This window comes from Pezoporus wallicus, unplaced genomic scaffold (assembly GCF_028554395.1).
Source record: "Pezoporus wallicus isolate ANWC-B61680 ecotype Strahan unplaced genomic scaffold, APGP_CSIRO_Pwel_v1 scaffold_6446, whole genome shotgun sequence".
Lineage (NCBI taxonomy): Eukaryota > Metazoa > Chordata > Aves > Psittaciformes > Psittacidae > Pezoporus > Pezoporus wallicus.
The window spans coordinates 2,966,644-2,993,720 of record NW_026636264.1 but is presented as its reverse complement, the minus strand read 5'-3'; the positions used below and the strand labels follow the sequence as shown (position 1 = coordinate 2,993,720).

General features: G+C 41.5%; 1 protein-coding gene across 4 annotated transcripts in view; it reads right to left on the bottom strand.

The window, feature by feature from the left end:
- Positions 1-226: 226 nt before the first annotated feature.
- The window catches only part of CRYL1 (crystallin lambda 1), a 66,680-nt gene continuing 39,829 nt past the window's right edge, over positions 227-27,077 (bottom strand). For 3 of the 4 annotated variants that reach the window (XM_057399658.1, XM_057399657.1, XM_057399656.1), the window contains 3 exons: positions 16,968-17,073; positions 3,456-3,562; positions 227-1,434 (listed from right to left, as the gene is read on the bottom strand). In XM_057399658.1, coding sequence (XP_057255641.1) covers positions 1,321-1,434; positions 3,456-3,562; positions 16,968-17,073 — 327 coding nt within the window. In that variant the 3' untranslated portion in view covers positions 227-1,320. Of the gene's footprint in view, positions 1,435-3,455; positions 3,563-9,875; positions 9,970-16,967; positions 17,074-27,077 lie in introns of those variants that run through there. The other variant, XM_057399659.1, reaches the window with a different exon arrangement.

The window sequence follows — 27,077 nt, the reverse complement described above, 5'->3', positions numbered from 1 at the left end:
ATGTGGGTGAAATGCACTGTTTTGAGTTATTCTTACTATCTGCATAATGCCCTAAGGTTCCAGCTAAGATCAAAGTCCAACTATATTACAGGGTACGTACATTCATAATAACACTGCCTGCTGTGCACCAAACACACCACTGCAGCAACTGAGGATATTACTACTTCAATGTGTATATTGTGCCCCTGTATGTGGAGGAGATGTTGTGTCTCCTGTAGGAAGGATAGCATGTAAGCTGCTGCACCTTTCCTTCTGTAGGAGAGCAGAATAGCAGATACCTGGGATCCCTTCCGCTACAGCTGTTACATTCACTACAGCTGAGTCCTAAAGAAGCAGTTCTTGCTTCAGATAATGTACAAAACAGACATGGCAACAGAGAGGTGAACCTGAGTCATCCCAAGATGACTCAAGACAGTTGTGGAGTACTTTGGGATAAAGTACACACCAATTCACTATACCATACTGTCTCCCAAACTAGCTATTACATCAAAATATCTTATTTCTCACAGACCAGTCTTAAAAGAGGGTACATATTTATGCAGCAATGCCAGTGGTCAGCATCAAACATCTGACTTAAGCTGGAGGTAAAGTCATGGGGTACCAGGTGCATGGTCTTAAAGACCAAGTGGATCTCTGCTGAGTCTTACAGGAACAGGGTAAGGGATGAAGGGGGAATTCTGCTTTATTTACTCACAGATTATCATATAGGTACAGAAGTGCCAAAGGGAGGGAAAGGAGGAGTAATTATTTCCTCTACATTGTGGAACAGCTACAAATACCAGCTGAAGCCACCCTTACTGCTGTTAAGGTCTCAGCTCACTGGCCAGTGAATCTACTCTTTACTCAGTACAACTTTCTATCTACAGTCAGTGCTTTACAAATTAACCTTGCTGTTGCAGTGACCAGTGGGTGAAGGCTTATTTTCTTCAGTGACAAACAGCTGATGTTTGCCTATTTCAGATCCCTGCATAAGCAAATACTGTTCAAGTGCTGAATTCCTAAGCAAGCTGAAAAATGCATTATTTAAAACATGATTGTGTTCCAGCATTGCACAATATTAATATTGCTAAAACTACTAATGCTTACACATTTAATGCATATATAGTAATCTGATAAATTTTAACAGAACTTCATAGTAACTATTTCCAGTTATTCATGAATTATATCATGACAAATTTGGACCAAATATTTCATTGGTCTCTATATTTGTGCATATCATTGGTTGCACGTTCAGTCTCCTCTTCTGCATGACCAAGAATTTCCTATTTTTTAATGAAGATCTGCTCTTTGTTTGGTCTCTCCTGTTAGACAAGGTGCACCTCAGTCAGATTTCATTTGTTTTTTCAATTTGGAAAGACCAGCAAGACATTCATCTCTCCATTTTCTCCTGGCATCCAGGACTTTGGGAACAACTGGAATTTTCTCAGACATTGCCTGGAACAGAAAATTTAAAATGATTAAATCTCTCATTCTGAGTAAAAAGCTTGTCACCAGCATTGTCTTCCTGCTTTCCCTGCATCAGACCAAGCAGTCATCCACACAAACTGTAAGTTAATCACAAGCAATAAACCACTAATTCTTTACATGGGTGACTGGAAATGAGCTAATCTGTATGAGGAGTGCTGTCAGGTGGAGAAGGTTGGCCTGAATGTGGCAATGAAGGTGCCTACGGAACAAAGTGTAGGCCTCTTCTCTTGGTTTGCCCCACACAGCACTGTCTAGTCTCTTTGATAATAACATTTTGTTAAGTAGGAATGAGGCAACCTGGACATTTATGTGGCTGAAAATGGGCTCTAAACCAAATTCCTTTGTGTGTATTTAAAGCTCTGATCTCTCTTCTGGCTCCTAATAAATGTAATGAGGGATCCCATGTTTATTAAAAACATTTTGCATTAGGACTGCCAGTTATAAACAGAATGACAGGGGAAGACACATAACAAACCCACAATTACGATTTTTTTTTGTTTATTGGAATATAGGGGAGAAAGCACAGTACTACTGAGGACACAAAGGTAAAGCCTGAACAAGATGTTAAAATCTGAACAAGACAGCATGCAAAGATGACATTTAGAACAAAATGGGGGGGAGGGAAGGTATTTTTGAGTGCACAGCTGAAGTTGCCTTAGAAGTGCCAGTTAAATGTATCACTGGAAGGAGAGCAAGAGGTAGTAAGCTCTGGCCAGGGTACTCTGTCACAGATTTTCTTTCAATGAAAAAAAGCTGTTTTGAGAGTGCAGGTAGAGATCACAAAGTCATCTTTGCCAAAATAGTACCTAAGGTCTTAGGTTTAAAAGGCAAGTATTGAGAAACTGGGTAAAACCTGAAACTGCTACCAATGACTGGCAAGCTGCAGTCAATCCAGAAAAAAAATCAGGGAGAGGGACAGAGGTGTAAGATAAGAAATGCTTAATGTTTTACTCTTAAGAGGGGATTCTTGCAAGCCCATCTTTGGCATTGAAGACTGCAAACACACAAACAGATGCTGAAGTGGAATCCAGTGGAACCCAGACTGTTTCATAGCAATTAAAAGTTTCTAATCATGAATAGCTCCACACTATTGACTGTTACCGTAAACACTATATGTTGCTTAAGCATAAAGATTTCTTTTTAACATAGCTGATGTTAAAATTGCATTAACATAAATTGGAACAAAAAATGCTATCTTCCAGACAGACTGTCTTCACATATGGAATTAATCTCTGACTACTTATCAGGAACAATTTAACACACACTTCAGTTCTTACTGAAGCATTAAAAAAGGGAACTATGAAAAGGCAGAGTTAGAATATGACAATACTTCAACCAATTCCTGTGGCCTAACAAAACAGCCTCTATATAGTCAGTATAAATAAATGGTGGGCTTAGAAATTTTAATGGATAAACCAGGTCTCAATCCAGTATAACACTTAAACATGATTATATTTAATCATGCAAGTAACCTTACTGGACTGCTCACATGCTTAAATTAAATGTGTATTTGCACGCATTACACACTGGAACTCTAGTTTGTAAAGTACAGAAAACCAAGAAAAAGAACATCCAGAAGAAAAAAGCTACAGGGTTTATGCAGAAATATGGAGTAGGAAGAAGACACAGAAAGAGAAGTAATGTGGGAAAGGAAGCTTGGAGATGTGCATATTATGGTAGAGAACACAGGACAGAACTGGTAAGAAATAGTGTGGAGGATTTAATGTCAATAACCCATAGTTGTTACGAGTTGACTCCTCTGTCTAGTAATAATGTTACTCAGCTGCTAGATCCATTTCCACTGATGTACATCAAAGTGCTTTGACAAGAGACTTGCATTCTGCTTGCTGATCTTTTTGTTTAAAACACACATTCACACAAGAAATACAGACTACAGGTACCTCTAACAGTAAACTGAAATGCTACAAATGGTAAAACCTAAAGTTCTTTGTTCTGAATGTTACTGTATTTATTAACTTCATATTTACCTGACTGATTTTCTGTTCAGCTTCACCTGAAAATTCTGGAACTGGTCCAAATGTGTTCAGAACAAGTCTCATACCTTCACAGTATCTTTCACAATAATTTGAAATACCTACAAATAAGAGTGAAAAATTGCATTCAACAGAAATTCCTGCTTAAGTTCAGTAAGGCTGCCTGTGCTTAAGCAGGATCCAAAGGAGAGTCCATAAAAAAAAGTGTGTTCTTATGACTAAGATACCTAAACATCATCAAGGAAAACTGGATTATATCTACCACATTTCCATTTAGGTTCATGCAAAAATTATTCAGGACATGCCTTCACTGCAAAACCAATTAATGTTACATATTAGCAGGCAATGCTATGTGAGAGGTCCAGTACACAACCATGGATATACTTGTGCTCTGTTACTTGAGTCTAGAGAGCTTCCCTGACCTGTGCCCATGAGGAGAGTGCTCTCACCTCTCCTCCTGTTCAGTATGTGTCATATCAGTTGAAGCATTCACAGAATCACAGACTTCCTGTTTTATTTTTATTAATTGGCCTGCAGTGTATCAAGAGCAACACAGCTCAGCAGATAAGGGTCAAAGGCGTGGAGACCCAGGTGGCCTCCAGTGAGGAGAAAGGCTTAAAGAGGAACAGATGGAACTTGCAGATCAAGATTTTATATCACAACTAGGGTCAGCTATAGGATTTGGCTTTTATGACCACAGGGCCCTCTCTGATGGCTGAGCACTGCTTTTCCAAAAACCTGCCTAATCTGGTAATAAAAGCTTTATACTAGGAACACTGGAAAAGTGAGATTACAAGGTGCAGTCAAGTGAGGAAGGGGTTGTACTGGGATAGAAAGAGAGGAGTGCATGGTAAAAGCTGTAAAAGCCTCAAGGAAGTATAAAAAAAGGCAGGAGTCCACTTCTAGTGTATGTGCACAAATGCATGTAGCCTGAGAAACAAGCAGGGGAAAGAAGAGTTCCATGTGGGGTCACACAGCTATGACATTGTTGGTCCAACTGAGGCATGATGGGATAGTTCACACAGCTGGAGTGCTGCAGTGGACAGAGACACACTTCAGGAAGGGCAAGGAGAGGATGTGCTATCTCTGTAAAAGAGCAGCTCAGATGTATGGAACTATTCTATAGGGTGGATGACTTGGCTGGGTGACAGCCTGTGGGTCAGCAGCAGTGGAGGGGCCAGTAAAGGACAGCACCCTCCAAGGGCAAGAACAATCCATTCTGATACTGGGAAGACAATTAAATACATCAAAATTTTGGCTTGGATGAGCTCCCGTGCAAAAAGGCAGCATACATGAGGCAGAAGAAGGGACAGGCTGTAGAGGAGAAATTTAAAAATACTGCCTAGGCATGTAGGGATGGTGTCAGGAAAGCCAAAGCTCAGCTCCAGTTCAGACTTGCAAGGATGTCAAGGTCTACTGTTACATTAGCAATAGAAAGCTGAACAAGGGAAGTGTGGGCCTGTTGCGGAATGGGTGGCGGATTTAGTGACAGGAGAAACAGGTGAAGCAGAGTTACTCATTGCTTTCTTTGCTTCAGTCTTTATTGACAAGGTCTCCTATGCCTTTGTGCTTAGAGGCAGGGTTCAACGAGAAGAGCTATCAGCAGTAAATGACGACCTAGTCAGTGACTATCCGCAAGAACCCAGCCCCACCTGAGACCATGGGACAAGACAAGCTATATCTAAAGGCATGAGAGAAATGGCCCATTGCAAGGCTGCTTTTTACTGTATTTTAAAAATCATGTCAGCCAATGCATCAATGTCATGATCTGTGATCCCCAGATGACTGAATGCAAATATTGCACACATCTTCAGAAAGGTCAAAAGAACAATCCAGGGTACTACAGGCCAAGTAAACTCACTTCTGTCTCAGAGAAAATCAAGGAGCAAGTGCTCTGGAAAGAAATTCCTGGGCACAGGAATAAGAAGAAAATGATTGTGACAGTTAGCATGTAGTCACCAATGGGTACACCATGGTGTAAATCATGTCTGACTAACCTCGTCTTCTGTGATAAAACCATTGGATTTGTGGAAAATAGGAAAGTAGTGGATATCACTTACCTCAGCTTTAGAAGGGCATTTGATACTGATATTCTTGTACCAAAGTTAGGACATTAAGGTCTGCATGCTTGGACAGCTACATGGACAAAAAATGGGTTGGATACTGAGGCACAGAGGGTAGTGGTTAATGGGTTGGATTCTACCTGGAGGCCAGTAAAGTGGAGTATTGTAGCAATCTATCTTGCACTGCTTAATGGCCCTTGCTCACAAAGTCTGTGCATGACACCAAATTGTGAGGAGTGGGAGGTGGCAGGGGATGGACCAGCTGACACACTGGAGGACAGGGCTACCCTTAGACAGCCTGGAGGAATGAGCCAATACAAAACCTTAAAAAATTTAACAAGGACTAATGCAAGACCCTGTATCTCAGAAGGAAAAGCTCCTTGCAACAACACAGGCTTGTGAGCCCTGAGAACTCCTGATCCTGAAGCTGCATGTGAACCAGCAGTGTGTCTAGCAGCAAAGAGGGACAACAACATCATAGGCTGTGTTAACAGCACAGCCACTAGATCGAAGGAAGTGATTACCCCCTTTATTCAGCACTCATTACACTGCATCCAGAATACTGCATCCAGTTTGGGATTCCCCAGTACAAGAAAGACATTGACAAACTGGAGCAACTTCAGCCTCCACCAAAATGGTAGAGGCTGGAGCACTTGCTCTGTGAGGAGAGGCTGGAGGAGCTGGGCTTGTTCAGTCTGGAGCAAAAATGGCTTCAGGGGAACCTTAACAGCAGCTCCCCAGTGCCTACAGGGAGGTCACTGAGCAGACAGAGCCAGGCTTTTTACAGTTGTTATATGTCAGGAGGACAGGAGACAACAGGCACAACTTGAAACAAGAACTTGCAACTGGATACTCAAGTGCTGGCACAGGGTGTCCAACTCTGGGAGCTCCCAAGACTGGATGAAACCCTGAGCAGCTTGGTCTGGCCTCGGAGCTGACCCTGCTGTGAAGACCTTAAATAACATGTGGTCATAGAACCTGAGAACCAGCTAACTGGCAATAATGGGTAAAATGGCAAAACGTAGACCTTGGCTGAATTAGGGAAAGGTCTGGCTTTATCAGCTCCAGTAGGAATCTCAAAAAAAATTACTGTTGAGGCACTAGAGAGAAACTGGAATGATCAATGCACCAAAAAGATAAATTGGTCATTTAGGCAGACATATACATCTAGTAGACTTTTTAGTGCTATTAACTACCACATAATCAAGAAAGGATCAGGCAGCATTTCCCACTGTACATCAATCAAGAAGTCATGAGCTGCACCACAACAGTAAATGAGCAATGATTGTCTGGCAGTAAGCAAGCTGACACCAGGAAGAATGTTGATTATCCTGATGAACACTCCAGATCTGAGAAGGAAAGTTCTGGATATCCACTAAAAGCTTGTGATAACCTCCCTTTTCTGAGAACCATAGAGACTGAAGAATGTGCATCCTACCTCTCTTTTTATTAGATAATTATCTAACCAAGGAGAAGAAAGATGCAGAAGACAAAGGCAAGCAGTTAGGGTCACAGACTCTTTCATGAAGACTCAGGATATCATACACACTGAGAAGCATGAACCTGAATTGCTCGTGGGTTTATCCAACCACAAAATGCAGGAAATGTAAGTGGGGTGGCCTGGCTACCATACGAAAGAATGCAATTCAAGTCAAGAGTCATGGAAACAATCTCTTTCCTGAACAGCTTGTAGACAGTTCCCTGGAATGCAATACCATAGAGGGCACACCTGTCTAACCCTCAATGGGTGAGGTTGAGAGGTGGATGAATGATGGAAATCTCTGGCTACTGACAACCATGAATCATAAACTACAACACTTACACAACTCAACATGCCTGAATTCACTGAAGTACAGGTTTTCTGAAAGACCTCTGAATGAGAGTATGGAAAAACACTCTTTCTGAGGAGTATGGAAAACCCTCTTGTTTCTGGACCAAAAACAGAAGAACTTCCAAAAGACAAATGCTTCAGAAGTATTAATTTTCCTGTAAGAAATTAGCACTTTGAAGTCATGATGACTATCAGATGAACAGCTGAAAGGACAGGAGAACATGCCCATTGCATGAGAGCAACATGGAGAGACTAGAAAGTATTCAACTCTCTTTAAAAAATGGCCTAGAAACATTTTTTCTCTAGTATGAGAAGAAAGGAGGCTCTGAGAAAACCAGCAGCCTTGTTGAGTAGCTTAAACTGTATCTGGTGCCAGGAGTGTGCCAATCAGCATTTAGTCAGCCTGTTTCCTTGTGTCACCTACAATATTTGTTGCTAGAACACACCCTGGTATGTTCTGGCCTTCAACACAAAAAGGGAGGTCAGCTGGTCATACAGGTATATTGCTGCTCTAATTGTATGGAAATTTAGTATTTTCATCAATTTTCTTGACAACCAGAAGCCTGCAATTGCCTAGTGGGCTCCAAAACATCACTGGCAGGAAGTGAGATTCAGGAAGAGAAGCATTACTGTGGGATGTGGGAGAAGCCATGGTACAATTCTATTTCTTCACTGAGGGAATAAGCAGAGATCATTCACCTCCATAAACACTCTGGAAGGTACTACTGGTTATCAGGGTTTGCTGACCATGCTCTATCACTAGCATAAGTGCTTGCCTGTTAAATCTTAACAGCTGGGCTCACAGACTTTGGCACTTGAAGCCAACCCAGATGAACCTACAGGGGATATGGTAGCCACCTCAGCAAACTTGGGAACCCAAAGCAATTCTGGATGAGACTCATGCACCAACAATACAACAATAATGTTTACATTTCACCTTGCTCATGCAAGCTTTTTCTTCTAACAGTGAGGAGTCTGAGCAAAAAGTCTGCCCCCACATTGTGAAACATCATAGAAAAGTTCCCAGATGTAGAAGCAGAAATGACTGAGGCTGAAGAGTGCAGAACTATGTGAACTTGGGTACATGTTGCTGACTCACAGCTGCTGGCAGCAGCTGTTGCCAGCTGGACAACCACTAAACGAAAAATGGCAATTCAGTCATATATGGCCATTCAGGCAAATCCACATGAGCAATTGGTGATAGAAGGAATGGTAAACAGAGCAGTCCCAGTTACCAGTTATTCTGGTACTTGGCTGATACAGGTCTATGTCACCTAGACCAGAGCCAAATAGTTTGGGGTTGGTACTTTTTCAAAAGTCCTGGTGAACCTCTCAACCATCTGGTAAGCTTGTCTAGTGAGTAGTTTTGATTCTGGTACAGTCAGGAGAAGATAGAAGACTGTGTGCCAAATATTTTTTCATGAGCCTCAGCCTGAAGAGGTAACATCCGTATCTTGGGCTGAATGCTTGGATGTGCCTGATCCATCTACCTGGTGAGTATGAACTCCTAGCTGGAAACCACCTTCAGAGCTCACTCAGCCAGCTGGTCTTGGAGATCCACCTCCTGCTGCCAGCTCACCTACAGCTTGAATGAATCAGAACAATTTCTGGGTGGGTGTAGCTGACCAATGCAAAAGAGATGCCAAATGCAGGCTAGGTAATACAGTCCACTCACTGCACGCAACATATGAATAAAAAGAAGCCTTATGCAAAGTCAGCAAAATAGGAAAAAGGTAACACCACCCCCCCCCCCCCAGTCTTATGGGTCTAGAGAAGAGCAGCAGCATTAGCATAGTCGATCTCCACATTGTGGCGGAAATGGGAACATGCAGGCATGCATGCTGCATGCCAAGCAGGGGGTGGACATGGCAAAATCTTTCCAGTCTCAAGTGAAAGAAATACACCGACAGTTAGAATATACACATGGTCATACTCAAAGATTAAAAAAATTATTATTTCAGAATAGCTAACTCAAGACAGCTCTCTCAGTGTGAAATGTCAGTGGAGACCAGTGCAATCTTTAACTTGGTTTCAGTAATCAAGATTAACCCTCAGCTGCCAGCTTCAAAAAGGCACTTGAGCAATGGGCAATATTGCTGGAAAAATCACTTTGCTTTTCAACTACGAACTCAAAATTGGCAAATATTTGACTCCAGGCCTTTAGACTTAGGAGTCCTTTGGTTCAAAGGTCAGGGCCATTGCAAAGGTGGATGAGAAGAGTGCATGGAACATAGAAGACGGAAAACAAATATGACAGAATCCCTTTAATCCTTGCTGATATTGCCCAGGGAGCAGCTTAAGCTGGAAGAATTAGCATCTGTAAACAGCATGAGACACAGGGCAGCACCTGTGAGGTGGAGAAATAGGAAGATGTCAAATGGGGCTGTTAATCAAGATCTCTCCTTGCATCCAGTTGCTGTGCCCATACTGTACCCCACTATCTCCAGCTGGATAAAAAGAATAACTCAAGATGCATCTGGGACAGAGAAAGAAAGGAATCAACTCACAGCACAGGAATGATGATAGCTTCCTCTTGTCTATGTGGTTTATTGGCTTTCTGTGTAAACCTCTATCTTCTCTGCACACTTACCTCATCAGTGTTTGAAGGAAGGGGCTGTGGGAGAAGGCAGATATTGCAGCAGGCACCCGAGAACCATGAACACAGAACAGAAATACTTCCAGGCAAAGCAGGAGTTCCCTGAATCCTCCTTCTACCACATTTTTGGAAGTGTGGCAGACAGTGGAAGAGGAATGAGTAACAAAATATTCTAAAGGAGTAATCACTACAGAATTAAAGAGATGAAAATGGGAATACTCCATCTTCTCTGAAAGTACCAAACCCACTTAGCATTTCTGACTTGTTCAATATAGTTACAGGAACATGTTAGCACAAGCTAGATGAAGGCATTATTTCAAGGCTCTTCAGCTGCCCATATGTGTAGGAAATGCAAGGCTCTTTATACCACCAACAAAAGAATAAGCTGCTGCTTATTTATACCTTCAATGACAGTCCAGGAAGTTTTCAAAATAGCTAATGAACTGTCCCATAAAAACTTATTCAAGTCCCTACCTGAAGGATTTGCACTAGTGTGGTGCAAACATGGGTATCAGTGAAATGCCTCTAGTTGCATCATCAAGATGGAAGAGGGCATTGATGAAGGAAAAAGAACTAAGGACAGATATTTAGCTTAGAAACATACATAAAATGCTTCACTGCCCTAAGGTTACTTCAATAAGTGAGGCTCATAAGCATAAAGGTGATGGGAATAGTTGGAAAAAGGGAGAGAAAATATGACAGTATAAAATGTAGTATGTTCATGCAATATAGCATGTAAGCATCTTTAAGTACCTTTGCTTCCTGTATGCAAAGGCTCATTTTCTCCTCTTCATAAGAAAGACAACAGGCAGGAGGGCTGAAGGATGCAAGCAAGCAAACTTGGTAAACCTGTCTGTCAAGGGCACTACACACAGGGCAAAACAAGGAAGGCACTGAGATATTTATGAGAAAAAAAAGAGCCATGAGAAGCATTACTGGCAAGGACAGGGAACATGCCAAAGACAGACTCACAATACTGAGTATTAAATTGATGACTTTTAACCGGATGAGCAGCATAAGAAGACGCTGTAATGACTCAAAAAGAACATGCAAGATGGTCAAGCCACTGATGTAATAGCATCAACGATTTGAAAAGATTGGGGTGGGGTTGATTTTAGCAGGTAAAATCTAAAGTGAGGCTGCACTTGGTAAGAATAACGATGAGTATGGATGAGAACTGAAAAGAAAATGCATATTTCAGGAACATAATGGGGGAATCTGTCATCGTTAGGTTATGTTCAGAGACAAAAGATGTCCCAACCCCTTTGCTTTGCTGATTGAGGGATTACATTTCCAGACATTACAGCTCCAAGGAAAACCTTCTAAATGTAATCCTATCTTCATCAAGGGTGTGTCTGCACACAGATGCATGCTCTTAGTTGGGGTGTGAATTCACATGATGCCTGCCTGAATTCACTTAGACTGTAGTTGCATGAATACTTTCAACTACCCTAACACAGTGGTAGTACCAAAAAAGTTTTATTCTTACTGTCTTTCTGCTACCATCTCAACAGCAATGCACAACTATTTGTGCAGGACTGTTGCGAGATGCAGGACTGTTGTGAGCTAGATCAAGGAATTAAACTGGGCTAAAATAAAGCACTTCTTTTGTTACATCAGTTTAATATCTGGGATGAAATCCTCAGTCTGAGCCACTTAGTGACCATACACATTATTTCGTTAGCACAAGGGAGAAGAATGCACCAAGATGTGTTCTTCAGGACACATCTATAATGACTTCAGCAATAAAGCATAAAAAACTCCTACGCAAAGTCACATGCTCCTTTCAGAAGATGGAGGGAACCACTTTACACCTACAAGTCTAGAGAAGGAAACTGGTGCACAGCAGTCAGTATGCTGAAAAATTCCCACCTTTGCTTATTGTACACGAAGTTTTTCATACAGAAAAGCCCCGCAGCTGCATAGAGGAAAACTGCAGTTCTAGAAACACTACAAACTACCTTCTTCAGCCTATTGGGAGGTGAACTGAATGTGTGTAAACATATGAAATAACTGGTAGGTTCATGAGAAAAGAGGGGCTTGCATGATTATGTACAACTGTGATATTTCATCTCAGAGGTACCGTCTTACAAGTAAGCCTGAATTAAGGTGAGGTTTTATTATCATTTATTACTTATTAGATGTTGTTTGGAGAGAAACAGAGGCAGTCTTCCTTTTCTTAGATTTTATTACCTTAACTTAGAGCTTCTCCCACCTTCTGCTTACCAGCTTGTGGTACAAAAGCTCCGGAACTGGGTTAAAGCTTGGTTTGCTCTCTGTATGAGAGCATTAAAGCAGCAGCCATAGCAATGAAAATAATCTCTGCTTTTGAACCAGCCAGCATGCCTCTTTACAGTAATGTTAAAAAACATTCTTGGTTATGTTTTGCCTCGCTAGACAAGGTGAGAAAGCGTTTAGGTTAGATATAAGGAAGAAGTTCTTTACTGTGAGGGTGGTGAGGCAGTGAAACAGGTTGCCCAAAGAAGTGATAAAAGCTCCATTCCTGGCAGTGTTCAAGGCCAGGTTGGACAGAGCCTTGGGTAACACGGTTTAGTGTGCGGTGTCCCTGCCATGGCAGGGGGCTTGGAACTAGATCAGCTTAAGGTCCTTTCCAACCTTAACTATTCTGTGATTCTATGATTCCCACTTTCAGTAAAATAAACGTAATTTTGAACATGAAGATGCATTTCTAGTTTATCAGATGTTTGAACTTACTATCTCCTCCTGTTGAGCTCTTCTGGTAGTAGAAGCAGTTTAGAAGAATGTCAAATTCCAATTATAGCTCACTAAATAACCCACTAATAAGGTAACTGATCTAAGTCAATTGTGAAATACATATGAAGAACTTTTGTTGCAAATATGTAAAACACAGTAAATGATATCCTAGCCTCTGGCTCTGCAGGTTATTTTTTGCAAAAGCTTAAATGTTGCTGACAGCTCAAGAACCAGGACATTCAGCAGATATAATCTTATTGAGGCTGGATCATTTTCAGTATATTCACAGATAGCCAGGTACATATACAGGAGGGACACTGTATCTGCTAACATAACCCCATGATAAGTAAACAGGTAAAATGACTCTAGTGAAGTCTGATGATATTCCTTGTAAAAGACTTAACAGCATTTGTTGTGATGCTGACATGTGAAATAATGACTCAAATGCAGAACTTACTGAAACCAACCATCAACATTATAATATTATGTCATGTGGACGTGCTTTTTTTCCCCCTCAAAGCAGTTTCCTTCCTGTCTGTTGCAATTCAGTTCTCAAACTGCTGCTGCTGCTTCTGCTGCTTTTAGTGACTTGACGTTGTCATTTTATTCCATGTTCAAGGCTGTTGGCTCACAGCCATATATCCAAAACTCCTAATATTCATGCATGGATTAACTGGTAATCTGAAGTGGCCTATTTCAATAAGACCATTTATGAATATGAAGGAAAGGACATAAGAACTAACATGGGGGAAACCTGGCATTAGCACAGGAAGTTCATGGGAGGATCTTGACTGTATGCATTCCATATGGAAGGAAGTAACACTGATCTCAGAAAATCACTGGAATAACATTCTTTATTCAAAACCAAACAAAAATACCACATCACTCATTTAAAAAAAAAAAAGACTTTCCATCTTCCAGTATCTCCCACAAATATCACTATTTTACTCTCACATGCTTCCTACATCCCTGCCATCCTTTCTCACTCATTAACAGAGTTTAAATTGTATAATTAATATTTTATGGCTGTAATGCCGCTGTGAAGCTGATGAAGCTGCTACACTGGCTAACAGGGAGGGCTGTCATAAAATCGTTTAAGTTGGAAATGACCTTTAAGATCATGGAGTCCAACTGCTAACCCAGCACTGCCAAGTCTACCACTAAACCATGTCCCCAAGTGGTATCTACACGTCTTTTAAATATCTCCAGGGATGGTGACTCACCCACTTCCCTGAGAAGCCTGTTGCAATGCTTGACAGCCCTTTTAGTGAAGAATTTTTTCCTAATATCCAATCTCAAGCCCCCCTGGCACAACTTGAGTCCATTTCCTCTTGTCCTATCACTTGTCACTTGGGAGAAGAGACCAACACCCACCTTGCTACAACCTCCTTTCAGGTAGTTGTAGAGAGTGATATGGTCTCCCCTGAGCCTCCATTTCTCCAGGCTGAACAACTCCAGTTCCCTCAGCTGCTCCTCATAAGACTTGCATTCTAGACCCTTCGCTAGCTTTGTGGCCCTTCTTTGGACAAGCTCTGGCACCTCCATGTCTTGCAGTGACCAAAGTGCAGGTCCCAGCACTGAGCCTTATTGAACCTCATACAATTGGCCTTGGCCCATTGATTCCAGCCTATCCAGATCCCTCTGTAGAGCCTTCCTACCCCTTAAGCAGATCAACACTCCTGCCCAACTTGGTGTCATCTGCAAACTCACTGAGGGTGCACTCAATCCCCTCACCCACACCATTGATAAAGACATTAAACAGAATTGGCCCTAATACTGAGCCCTGTGGAACACCACTTGTGACCAGCTGCCAACTGGGTTTAACTCCATTCACCCATTCTTTGGGAACAGCCATCCAGCCACTTTTTTACCCAGAAAAGAGTACACCAACCCAAGCCATAAGCAGCCATTTTCTCCAGGAGAATGCTGTAGGAAATGATGTCAAAGGCTTTACTAAAGTCTAGGTAGACACATCCACAGCCTTTCCTTCATCCACTAAGGGGACCACCTTGTCACAGAAGGAGATTAGGTTAGTCAAGCAAATCCTGGGCAATCAAGAGGAGGTCCACAGTATTTCACATAATGTGAAGCAATACAGGGCAACCAAACAGAAGCTGGTGCTGGTGTGGAACTGTGAACATAAGCCATCATGTGTCCTGACATCAGCAGTTTTGATTTAAACTGTTTCTGATGAAAGCAATAGCCTGAGTCAGCCTGCCAGCACACAAACAGGAGCAGCTCTAGACAGAGACAACGCATCTGCAAGACTGGGAGTGAAGCAATGCATCTCATGATCCATGTTACTGAACAAGCCAACAAGGTGCTTTTGTGTAAATAGCCCAGTCCACAAATGTACTACGTTATTTTAACTGAGAATATTATATAATGTTAAAATAACTCAACAGGTATATTCTGGTTTTGTATTTTGCCCCCACAAGACTACTTTTCCATTTTCAGTCTCTTGGATTATATTTCATAGTTTTTTTATTCCTCTGATCTTAATACTAAAATTCCTAACAGAAGGAAGCATTAAATCTAGAAGCTGGATAATCTCTGCCATGAATAACCAATGTGTCAGTTGCATGTGTTACCTAAACCTGGTTTGAGATGGGAAATTTCACAAATGTTTTTATAACAATGACTGTTTCCTGATGGGAGGAAAGAAGCTAAGATGGATAATGATAGAACATAGAATGCCAAAGGGCACTCCAAGAAGACCATCAAAGCCAACCCAGATGACTTAGACAATTCCATTTATCTCAGGTGAACACTATTTTAGAATTAAGGAATCTAAAACATGGATTAAAAGCGTTCACAGGTATGACTTGATCTCCAAAACTTTTGTTGTTGTTGTTGTTATTAGAAAAGCATTTTATTTTGGTTTTATGTTTTAGTAGAGGCAGTTCAGCAAATTTCTCTGACAGAAGACCCTGTGCATGGACAGTTCCCACAGAGGATGACATGGAAGCTTAGGGGAATGGTGGGGGCAGGACTGGACAACCATGGCCCAAAAGATTCCAGGCAGATTCCTGTACTTAGGGCTATTGCTATATGTATTTGTTATGTTCTATGTAAAAAAATGCATATGGTTTATAGTGAGTAAGTTTCAAAAAATAAAATCACTAGAGAGGACTGAAAACTGCGAGATATTAATAGATAAGAAGAGGGAAACTTTTAGGAAAGTGCCTCTATCTAGAAGGTAGATATTGTTTACTTAACAGTGAACAAAAGCAAGCACTTTGTGACATCTAATTTACTGATATACAACCAAACTGACAAGCTGAAACACTGTTGTGGTTTAAACCCAACTGGCAACTAAGTACCATGGTGGAGGATCCACAATTTCACATTCATGTCAAAACTGCTTTGCTAGTCTTAAGAGACATAAGTTTCTGCCTAGTAGCTACAAACAGGTAGACAGAAAACAGATACTTTATGATTCTGTTTTTTTTATTTTACTATAGTATTAACAGGCATTGCACCAGTGCCTAAAATATCCAGTAACAGAGCAGGGGCCTACCATATCAGTGACCATACAAAACCTAAATAAAGACACAGCCCATAATATAAACAGCTAAAAATACATTTAGTTGATCTTCACTTCTTGAAGTCTTCATGCTTTGTCAGATTAATTGTCCAAAACTCTGAAATCCTGATCTGTAATTTGTATTTAATTTTATGCAATTCCCTTTTTATTTAGATGAGATTCATGTATACTATTCCAGAAACATCTACAAATCTGTCTGAATTATGCAAGACAGACATTGAACTGTTACTTGACTGCTTTGTCAAGTCAACTTTGTATGCACAATACTTCGTGAATAGAAGCAATTTCACTTTACTCAGGACCTAAGCCAGCTTAAAGCAAGCCACTTCCAGTGAGATTTACAGTGAGCCTTTGCTATAGAGTGGGATGAAGAAAAACAGAAAACAGGTGGTCATCTACAGAAAGTGAGTTTCTGTTGACAATAAATTATCAGATTTTTTCCAATACTTTATTTTCCTGACAGTCAGACAGTCACAAACTATAGACACAGAAATGTTTGCAAAGCACCGGGACAAATCTTGGAAAACATGAAATACACCACTAGTGTTTCAGTGATTTGTCATATTCCATCTGATAACTTACAATAGGATAGTCAACATCCATTCCTCTTGACCTCAAGTTTTAAGTAAGTTTTATTTTTCTTATCATTACAGTAAAGAGAGAAACTAGTCATAGCTGCAGGAATCTTAACATAGTTTGTTTTATAACACTTCTGGAGCCTCTCTTCACATTCATATAATTTTAAACTACCTACCTTCTGCATTAAGATGCATGGTTTCCAGAGGTCCAATAAATGCATATCGCATTCCCAATCCATCTGACATCACAAGGTCTAGATCAGCAGGAGATATTACTCCTTCCTAAGTAGCAAAAGTAGAACAGGAAGGAAGATTTGTGAATGTTTGGTTTTACTGCAAAACTGCCCACTTTTTATGACTTAAGAAGTCATAAAAATTGAAGCTAGAAATAGCATTTAGCTTGCAAACAGAAACACAACTGTTTGCCAGAAATGTACCTCTATTATGCAAGCCTTCCTATGGTTCAGTACACTTATTTTCATACCCAAGATTGCTTTCATTCAAAACCTAAATATACTTTGATATATTTTGACAGTATCTTATTTTTAAATTTATAAATTAATGCACATTTTCATACAATTTGTACTATTTGTACACCCTAGTTTGCCTGATACTTATTACTTACAGTAATTCATGTACTAAAACTATACTGGGCTGTTTACGTTACCCAAGATACCTTTTTTTCCCAGAAACTGAGAATCAAAGAACACAGAGCAAATGTGACACTCTTAATAGCACATGACCAGAAAAGTTAACATAAAAATCCAAGTACTACACCTACCCCTTTAAATATGGGTGTTTTGGCTAAATCTCATTCCACCCTTCATATTCTCTTAGTGCTGGATTTTTGGGCAGAGTCACAACTGGTGGAACGGGAGTGCAGCAGTGGATACTTACTCCTGAGGCCACCTGCAAGAGGCCAACACGTGGACCAAACATGCAAGCAATGCAGCTGCCACTCCCTTCCACAAAACTCACTGAACATTCAACCTACCCAGCCCCAACCTGCCCAGGTTCTTGAGTTCATTGCCAGCTTCACATCTCAGAGCTGGCAGGATGGGGAGCATGCAAAATGAAGCATTTCTCCTGTTAGAAGCTGAGCGCTGCTGTTCCATCCACATGGTAGCACTTAGAAGAAAGCCAACGCCCCCATCAGGTTAGGGCAAGCACACAAAGGCTTGTAAAAAAATGGGTTAGAGTTCATTAGTTACAGTTCATTACCTTAACAGATTTACTTGAGCAGAACATTATTTCTTATACAATTTTTTCTTTTACCTACTAGAAAGATATGAATTAACTAAGCCCTTTTCTAACCATGCTCAGTAGATACAGCTTGGTTTCTAGAACTTCTCATTCCCAGAAACAAAAAACCTCCAAACATTTCCTTCTGGTTAAATAGGTGGAAGAGATGCTAAACTGCTTCTAATTTGTCTTCTCACCCTACTCTGAAGTGCTCTCCTCAGTCAGTGCCTCTTTCTTCACAAGCCTCTTTGAGCTGCAGAATACAAGTATGTCTACTCATCTGCTTCAGAGACATCCTTTTCTGTTGAGTTTTCCTTTCACAGGGCCCTGTCTGAATGCTCCTTCATCTCACAGTGATCAGCTAGAGTTACAGGCATGCAGGACAGCTCTCCTGACCTCTTGTAGGCATTGGCATCTGAGCTAGACATCTAGACTCTCTTTATAATCACCAGGGAGAAAAAAGAAATCAGCATCCTAAAGCAGGCATCTAGAGTAGGTAAGATGAGTTGTGTCCTAAGAGGGCCTAATTCTCCTCACAGACTGAAAAATGAGTAAGGAGCTTGGATGTCAATGTCTACACTGTAGAAAGCCCATCTTAAATGAGCTGAATCCCACTCACAGTGTCTTCTGTATTCATCAACTACATCATCTACTGTCACTTTAAAAGAAAGTTAAGCCAAGGACCAACATAACTTCTACAGCTGGCCACAGACATGAAGTTTCATCATTTGAGGTTTAAATAGAGCCTTTTATAAGTCTCTGCCTCAAGCCCTGATCTGTTAGTAGGCATTGCTCCCATTAAAAATAAGCCTGGCTGAAACCTTTTTGCAGGTGTTTTTTGAACACTATCTTAAAAAGGAAATAATAATGTAATTAAGATCTACACACCGTATATGGAACAAACAGCTCTGGTTACAATTTAGACATAAAAAGTCAGCAATAAGGAATCATTATTTTCTTCAACTTTAAGGCATAGACATGGTAAAGTAACTCATCTAGAGGCAGACAGAAAGGTCTGCATGAAGACAGGACTAAACAAAAACCTCAGACAGCATTCAGATTACAGACCAGCATCAGTGTAACTAAACATAGGCATCATGCATTCTGTGAAAGTTTTTTCCCCTGACATAGCAACACAACTTCTCTGAACATCAGCAAAGTCAACAAAAGTGCTCTTCTGTTGGGAGTGCTCCATCCAGACAATGAGTTGTGCTGGTAAAGCTGTGCTTGATGAGTGATTTTTCTTTTCTCTCCCTGGTTGACATGCATTTGCAGACAAAAGACTAACCACAAGTTCCAGACAAGCATTTGAACCACAGCAGCAGTTAAAAACTGTAAACATAATGTTAAAGAGTTAACAGCATCTTGAAACACTTCAGAATCATTGCAAATTGGTTTTCAAATTAAAAACTGATTTACTTCTTTTGGTATAATACTCCTCAGATTCAGTACTGACATCGGCAGACCAGGTGCCCTCAGAATCATGATATGAATGCTTTACTCTTGGTCATTTGACTACAGCTGTAATTTTATGGTTACAGCTGCTACAAGGCATAAATTGCTGCTACCAGAAGGAAAACATGACAGATCCCTCCATTTGAGGGATGTATTATTCTGAACACCTGAACTCAGTTTCTCCTGGTCACATAAAACCTCTTAAACAAAAGCCTTTTAATTTTTCTCTTCAGAAGTTAAAAACATAAATGCAAAACAAGTTAGACTATCCTCCCCTAGGGAACAACCCTATTCCCACTTAGGTTAAAGAGATCGTAAGTTGGTGGAATGATTCAGCAGGGTGGTGCAAGGTCAATCAAGGTGTCTTCTACCACAAGGATCTGTGTTTATGCTAATAAGTAAACAAGAGTTACAACCCAGTTTCATTAAGCCTTGAGGTGAAAAGCTTCCCAAGGGCATTTTTCATTCTCTTTATCCTGGGTATCCCTTCTTGTAAGCCTTTCTCTCGAGTACTTGTTAGAAGGAAGAGGAAGCGTGTTATGAGTTCACCAGAAGCTTCACAGCTATGGAATGAAAATATTTTTTTTAAATAAATTCCACCAAAATCCTCGGTGACCCCAATGGTCAGTCAAACTTCAAGATCTAGGCTAGATCAGAATCTTCCACGCTCTTTATGATACCATTTATATACCACAATCTCATTTTCCTGGAGATTTTAATCTCCTGTAATGCCACAGTATTGTCCTAATACTCTTTCAGTATTTTCTAGTACTTCTCACTACACAAGGGACCCTTTTATCTTTTCCAAAGACCTACGGTGGTTCTGAAGTCTCCATCTTTAGGCTTCGACGCAACCTGCTTGGTTTTAATCAACAGTCTTCACATCTTCTGTGAGTCACACCCAGCTTGCAACTTCTGTCACAGACTTGATTTGCAATCATATTAAATGTGACATGGCCCAAAAACAATCTTACCTTTTGTCATACTACCAATTCATCATCATGTTCTCCTACTCACTCCAGTCTATAGAGTTATTTTGGACTCCACTTCCTCCTGGACCACATACTTTTGTCTCCAAATTTGCCACTGCATCCTTTGTATCTCCCAAATCCAGTAATATTTTTCTGATTGTCACTAATAATATGCATTCTCTCTCAGCAGCACTTGTTACACCCTTCTTTTCACTATCACTTAAATCAAATCCCTTCCATCCACGCCTTTTTCCACTCCTGTCATTTTGAGCGTATGACTTTTCTCCTATATCCTTCTACAGGCTGCTTCTCTTTCCATTTCATCATGTTTGAGAAACCTGTTGTCCTACAGACTTCACACTTCCCTATTTTGCTGGCCCCTTAATCTTACTTCTTTCATGGCAACCCCAGTTACTTCACCCTGTAAGAAACACTTGGTATCAACATTATTTTTCTCCCTGGCCCTTTAAATTTCATTTTATTATATCCCTCTTTCATAGGGCACTGTAACTAGACGTTTAACCTGCTACCTTATCTTTGATCTCTTGGAAAGATCCTCTGGATAACACTGTAATAGAATTATTAATAATAAGGAATTTGGAATTCAAAAAGTCTTGCCAGCATTTAAGGACTGCCAAGGTAGTCACCTGAGAAGGGAGAGGTACACAAATTAGGGACTGAAGCCAGTGCACCTGATTGCCATGAAACAAAATAAAATGGACACACAGCGAAACCATGACTGTTTATTTTCCAAAAGATTATAAAAAATCACGGCTGCCCATTCTTCTTGTCTTTTGCAATGACTAAACCTAAAAGAAAATCCACTTTTAAAGAAAAAAAAACCACTAAAATAGTATCAAAAACTTACAGAGAGGAAAATAGAGAATCTTAAGACACTTATATGTGTCCATCATCTGATCCACCACACAAAGTAGTTTTAACAGATTCTTAAAAAGCAGTTGAAACTCCTGAATTAGATCAGGGCAGAAAAACTGTCATGTTCACCTCGCTGTTTCTGCTGCTGTGTTTTATGGCCTCCTTGCAAATTCCAGGTGACATTTAGAAAACCATTTCACAAAGATTCCACTCAGTAATCCACAGTAAACGGACAGTGCTAGATATTCAGAGTAAGGTTTGAGAATTCTGATCTAAAGCATTAGTGAAACTGTTTGGTTGTTATTTTCTGGATGAAGTTAACCAAAGCTTTACATCCAGAACAAGACAAAATCAAGATACTTAACACTCTTTTGCAACATAATCCCAACCTACTATAAAATGTATTGATACTGTTAAATGTAAAAAAGTAATAACATTCAGCAGTGCACAGGGTACTTCCCAGGCAAATAAAGGCAGTAAGTCTCTGCTCTAAGGTGTTATGAAAAAGATCAGATATACCAGTACCGCTGTCAATAAGAGGCATAAGAAAGTAAATAAATGGTAACAGAGAGTAACAGAGAAACCTGTTTATTTTTCCTATTACTGGCTACAGATCATTCTAATGGTTCCAAACTCATAATATCAAAGTTTAGAGTTGAGAAGGGAGGAGGTAAGGATCTTCAACCTCAGCATCTCACAGTACATCTTCTACTCACATCATGATTAGCTTTGCAATACTTCTACCACAGACCTAAGAATTAAAAGCATAAATCATACACTATGTGGTCAAAATCCCAGCCTCCCTGTGTTTGCTCCCAGGGACTCCAGCACCTTCGGGAAAAAAAAATTGTATCCCAATACCTGGGGTTTCTTATTGCTACTTTCATCACTTTGCCCTGAATTATTACACTTCTCTCTCCGTTCCAGCATCCATGCCCACATGCAATTTGAGCACCATGTGGAGTCTCAGCCTGAATGCAACCTGCTGGGAGGGCCTTACCTCAGATTTCTGGTTGTGTTACAGCCTCTCTTTTTCTTAGGTCCACACGGCAGAGGCTCCATGCATCATCCAGCAAGCAGCTGTACCTACCGCATTGCTTTCTATACCACCCCATGTTCATGCTTGTTATCAGAGCCCTTCTCCCACCGTATGACCCGTGTCCCATGCCTCACCCATCACACATCTCAACAGCAGTGCTAAAGAGAGAGACTGGTAGGTTGTCAGTTGCCTAGAGCTAAATTTGGGAACTGAAACGTATCCTGCAAGCTCAGTCCATTTGTGATGAAGTTTTCCAGGTAAATGTTGTTAGTACAGCTGTACCTGCATGTCTGTCCCACCACCAATACCTTTTTTAACAGTACATTCTTCTGGAGAAGCTTCCACTATTTTCTTGAATTAACCGTCCATGCAAAGATGTCTGAACCTGGATTTTGATATGAGTATACGTGCACATGTAAGATCACTCCCCTGCCATTACTATAAACACTTTGATACAAAGATGAGAACTTTCAAGCTCGCATTTTAGAGAAGTCCTCAAAAAAACAGATAGTTGTTTACATAAAGGGGCTGATTTAAGATCACTTCAAGTGGCTTCAAATATTTAGAGACTGCTGCTATGGTTCTCTCCTGGTTAGCATAATTTATATCTGGAATATTTACGTCTTTGCTATGTGGCAAAGAACTGATGCACTTCAGTGCAAATACAACAGCCTTCCTGCAACACAACAGATTTTTTTTCTCAAGCACTCACCATGTTAAAATTAAAGAAACCTTGTAACAGAAGCAGGAGCACTGATCAGTTTATGACATCAAACTTCAGGCAAAGATACTTGTTCAGAGCTCTACAACCACTAATAAAACAGCTAAACTAGAAATTACACTTTATTGTTCTGCCTCATTGTACTTTTACAAGAGTCAAAAGAAATACACAATTATTACCATAAAAATACCCCAGTGTTCATAAGTAATCTTGTGTTATGTTCTGCATCCATGCTGACTTGAATAATACGCACAATTTACATACCTAACAACAAAAGGATTAACAGTGTGGCTGTCTTGGATAATAATACTTTATTAATATGTCTCTCCTGCTAGTATTAGCAGTTCATATCCCCTCTCCATGGCTTCTCAGCCTAAGGAAAATGTTTGTTACCAGAAGAAGCAATGTGAGTAAAACCTGATTTTTAGGAGCCTCTCAAAGACAGATGGGGAGGCTGATATTTTCGAAAATAAGACCTGAAAACTGACTTAGAAATCAGAAGTAGCATTTTTATCAATTTTGAAAGTGGAAAACACCAAAAGAAAATGAGTTGCAATAAAAATTATTAAGTTGGCAGCACAACAGTAGAAACACAGAAACTGCCTCACGTCTACAGCAATTCTCCTCCCATCAAAGGCAGCGCGCAGCCCGAAGTCACACAGCTGAAACTGTACACCTTTGATAGCTGCTATTTGTCCAGACGTTCAGAATTGAAATAAAACCATCAAAGTTGTTACAGTTTAAATGTGTATTTGCCTGAAATGCAGTAAAATTATAAAAAAAACAGAACAACCTGGAAACTTTGATGAAGCACAATGAAAGCAACTTTCATTATCTGTCAGTGCTTCAAGCACTATTTTATTAATATTCACATACCACCACCCATACAAAAACATCCACATAGGTTCATACTAAAGCTTCACCTCAAATCGATACCTCTTTTCCAACAGTAGCCCATGAAGTGTTTTTACACTCTATCCATAACCAAAGTATTTTTACACTCCTTCCATAACTGAAGGCCAAACACAGAGCAATACTTCAATGGTATATACTGCCTCAGCCCCAGCAGTCCAGTCTGTCGTGGTTTAAACCCAGTCAGGTAACTTGTTCACTCACTCCCAGTGAGTGGTGCCGAGCTGACAACAATCAAGGTCCGTGTCCGTCTCCCCCCCCCCCGCACCGGGGCTCTCCCCTTCCCCGCTCCCGGAGGAACGGGGAGGAGGATCGAGAGAGTGCAACTCCTACGGGTTGAGACAAGAACAGTCTCAGCTAAAACAACGACAAGGGAAAATAACAAGGGAAGAGAATACGATACCACCGGCCAAGAAAACGAGTTCCACCCGGAAGCTCCTGTCCTTCCGGGTAACTCCCAGTTACCCCCCACCCCGGGCATGACGTGCTGTGGTATGGAATACCTCCCCGGCTAGCCCGGGTCAGGCGCCCCGTCTCTGCTTCCTCACAGCTTCCCCTCCTCCCTGGCAGAGCATGAGCCTCACAGAGTCCTTGGTCAGGGTAAACATCACTTAGCAACAACCGACAACATCGGCTTCACCAACGCTGTTCTCAAACTAGAAGTCAAAACACAGCACTGCACCAGTTAACACAAAGGAAAAAAACATGACTGCTACTGCTGAACCCAGGACATTATCCACCCCTTATTCCATACCATTCACGTCGTGCTCAGATCCCACATTTTCAATACACCATCGCTCTCCCACATATATACATCCATATACATACAGACCAAGAGGAAAAAAATCATTTTCTTAGTGCATGGACCAATCCCTATAATGCTGCCGAGTCCATTCGGTCCATGATGTTCCAAGTTCATTCTCTGTTGGGATGATGGCTGGAGGGAAGTCAGGGCCAGTCGCTGGTGACCTGGAGACATCTAGTTGATGGGCTATAAAAGCATTACACAGCAGGCAACAGTATACAATTGAGTTCACTGGCTGTTTTCCCCTAAAATCAAATCCCCTTGAGGTATACATCGGACTTCCCCATCTTCCCGCATTACCCACCAAGTATATCCAGGTCCCTGAGCAAAAGCAATCCCACGAGTGGGTTTGCCTTTACCTGAAGCAGGAATAACCCAGACTGTCTTCCCCAGCAAATTCTTCATATGCACCACGGGAACTTTGTCCCCCTCTACAATATGTAAAAGTTCTGACTGGGCTGGGCCAGCCCTGTTGGCAGATCCTCTGGTGTTGACCAACCAGCTGGCCTTTGGTAAATGTGTATCCCAATGCTTGAAAGTTCCCCCACCCATTGCTCTCAGTGTAGTTTTTAACAGCCCATTGTACCGTTCGATTTTCTCAGAGGCTGGTGCATGGTAGGGGATGTGATATACCCACTCAATGCCATGCTCTTTGGCCCAAATATCTATAAGGTTATTCCGGAAATGAGTCCCATTGTCTGATTCAATTCTCTCTGGGGTGCCGTGTCGCCACAAAATCTGTTTCTCAAGGCCCAGGATAGTGTTCCGGGCAGTGGCATGGGGCACAGCGTATGTTTCCAGCCACCCGGTGGTTGCTTCCACCATGGTAAGCACATGGCGCTTGCCTTGGCGGGTTGGTGGCAGTGTGATATAGTCAATCTGCCAGGCCTCCCCATATTTATACTTCAACCATCGTCCTCCATACCAAAGAGGCTTTAACCGCTTGGCTTGTTTAATTGCAGCACATGTTTCACACTCATGAATAACCTGGGCAATAGTGTCCATTGTTAAGTCCACCCCTCGGTCACGGGCCCATCTGTATGTTGCATCTCTGCCCTGATGGCCTGAAGTGTCATGGGCCCACCGGGCCAGAAATAATTCACCTTTATGTTGCCAATCTAAGTCCATCTGAGCCACTTCAATCTTAGCCGCTTTATCCACTTGTTGGTTGTTCTGGTGTTCCTCAGTGGCCCGACTCTTGGGTACATGGGCATCTACATGATGTACCTTCACCACCAGGTTCTGCACCCGGGCAGCAATATCTTTCCACAGTGCAGCAGCCCAGATGGGTTTACCTCTGCGTTGCCAGTTGTTCTGCTTCCATTGCTTCAACCACCCCCACAGGGCATTTGCCACCATCCATGAGTCAGTATAGAGATAAAGTACTGGCCACTTTTCTCGTTCAGCAATGTCCAGGGCCAGCTGGATGGCTTTCACCTCGGCAAATTGACTCGATTCACCCTCTCCTTCAGCAGTTTCTGCAACTTGTCGTCCAGGACTCCATACAGCTGCCTTCCATCTCGATGCTTTCCCACAATACGGCAAGAGCCATCAGTAAACAAGGCATACTGCTTTTCACTTTCTGACAGTTTATTATATGGTGGGGCCTCTTCAGCACGCACTGCCTCCTCCTCTGGTGACATTCCGAAATCTTTGCCCTCTGGCCAGTCCATGATGACTTCTAGAATGCCTGGACGACTGGGATTTCCTATTCGAGTTCGTTGTGTAATTAGTGCAGCCCATTTACTCCATGTAGCATCAGTTGCATGATGTGTAGAGGAGACCCTGCCTTTGAACATCCAGCCCAGCACGGGCAGCCGGGGTGCCAGGAGGAGCTGTGCTTCAGTGCCAATCACTTCCGAAGCAGCTCGAACCCCTTCATAGGCTGCCAGTATCTCTTTCTCAGTTGGGGTATAGCTGGCCTCAGATCCTGTTGTGGTCGCACTGTTGTGGTCGCAATTGGCACTTGTTGTTCTTCAACTTTCAGCAACCCCACAGCAGAGGGATCTTCTGAGAGACCAGGCAAGGTGGACAGCTGCTCAATTTCCTCAGTCTCCAAAGCAGCAATACCAAAAGCCCACCGGTACCCTTTTGGGTCTTTGAAGTACCCTCTCTTGAGGTAGTCTATGCCGAGGATGCATGGAGCCTCTGGACCAGTCACAATAGGGTGCTTTTGCCACTCCCTCCCAGTCAGGCTGATTTCAGCCTCCAGCACAGTCAACTCTTGGGATCCTCCTGTTACTCCAGAAATATAGATGGGTTCCA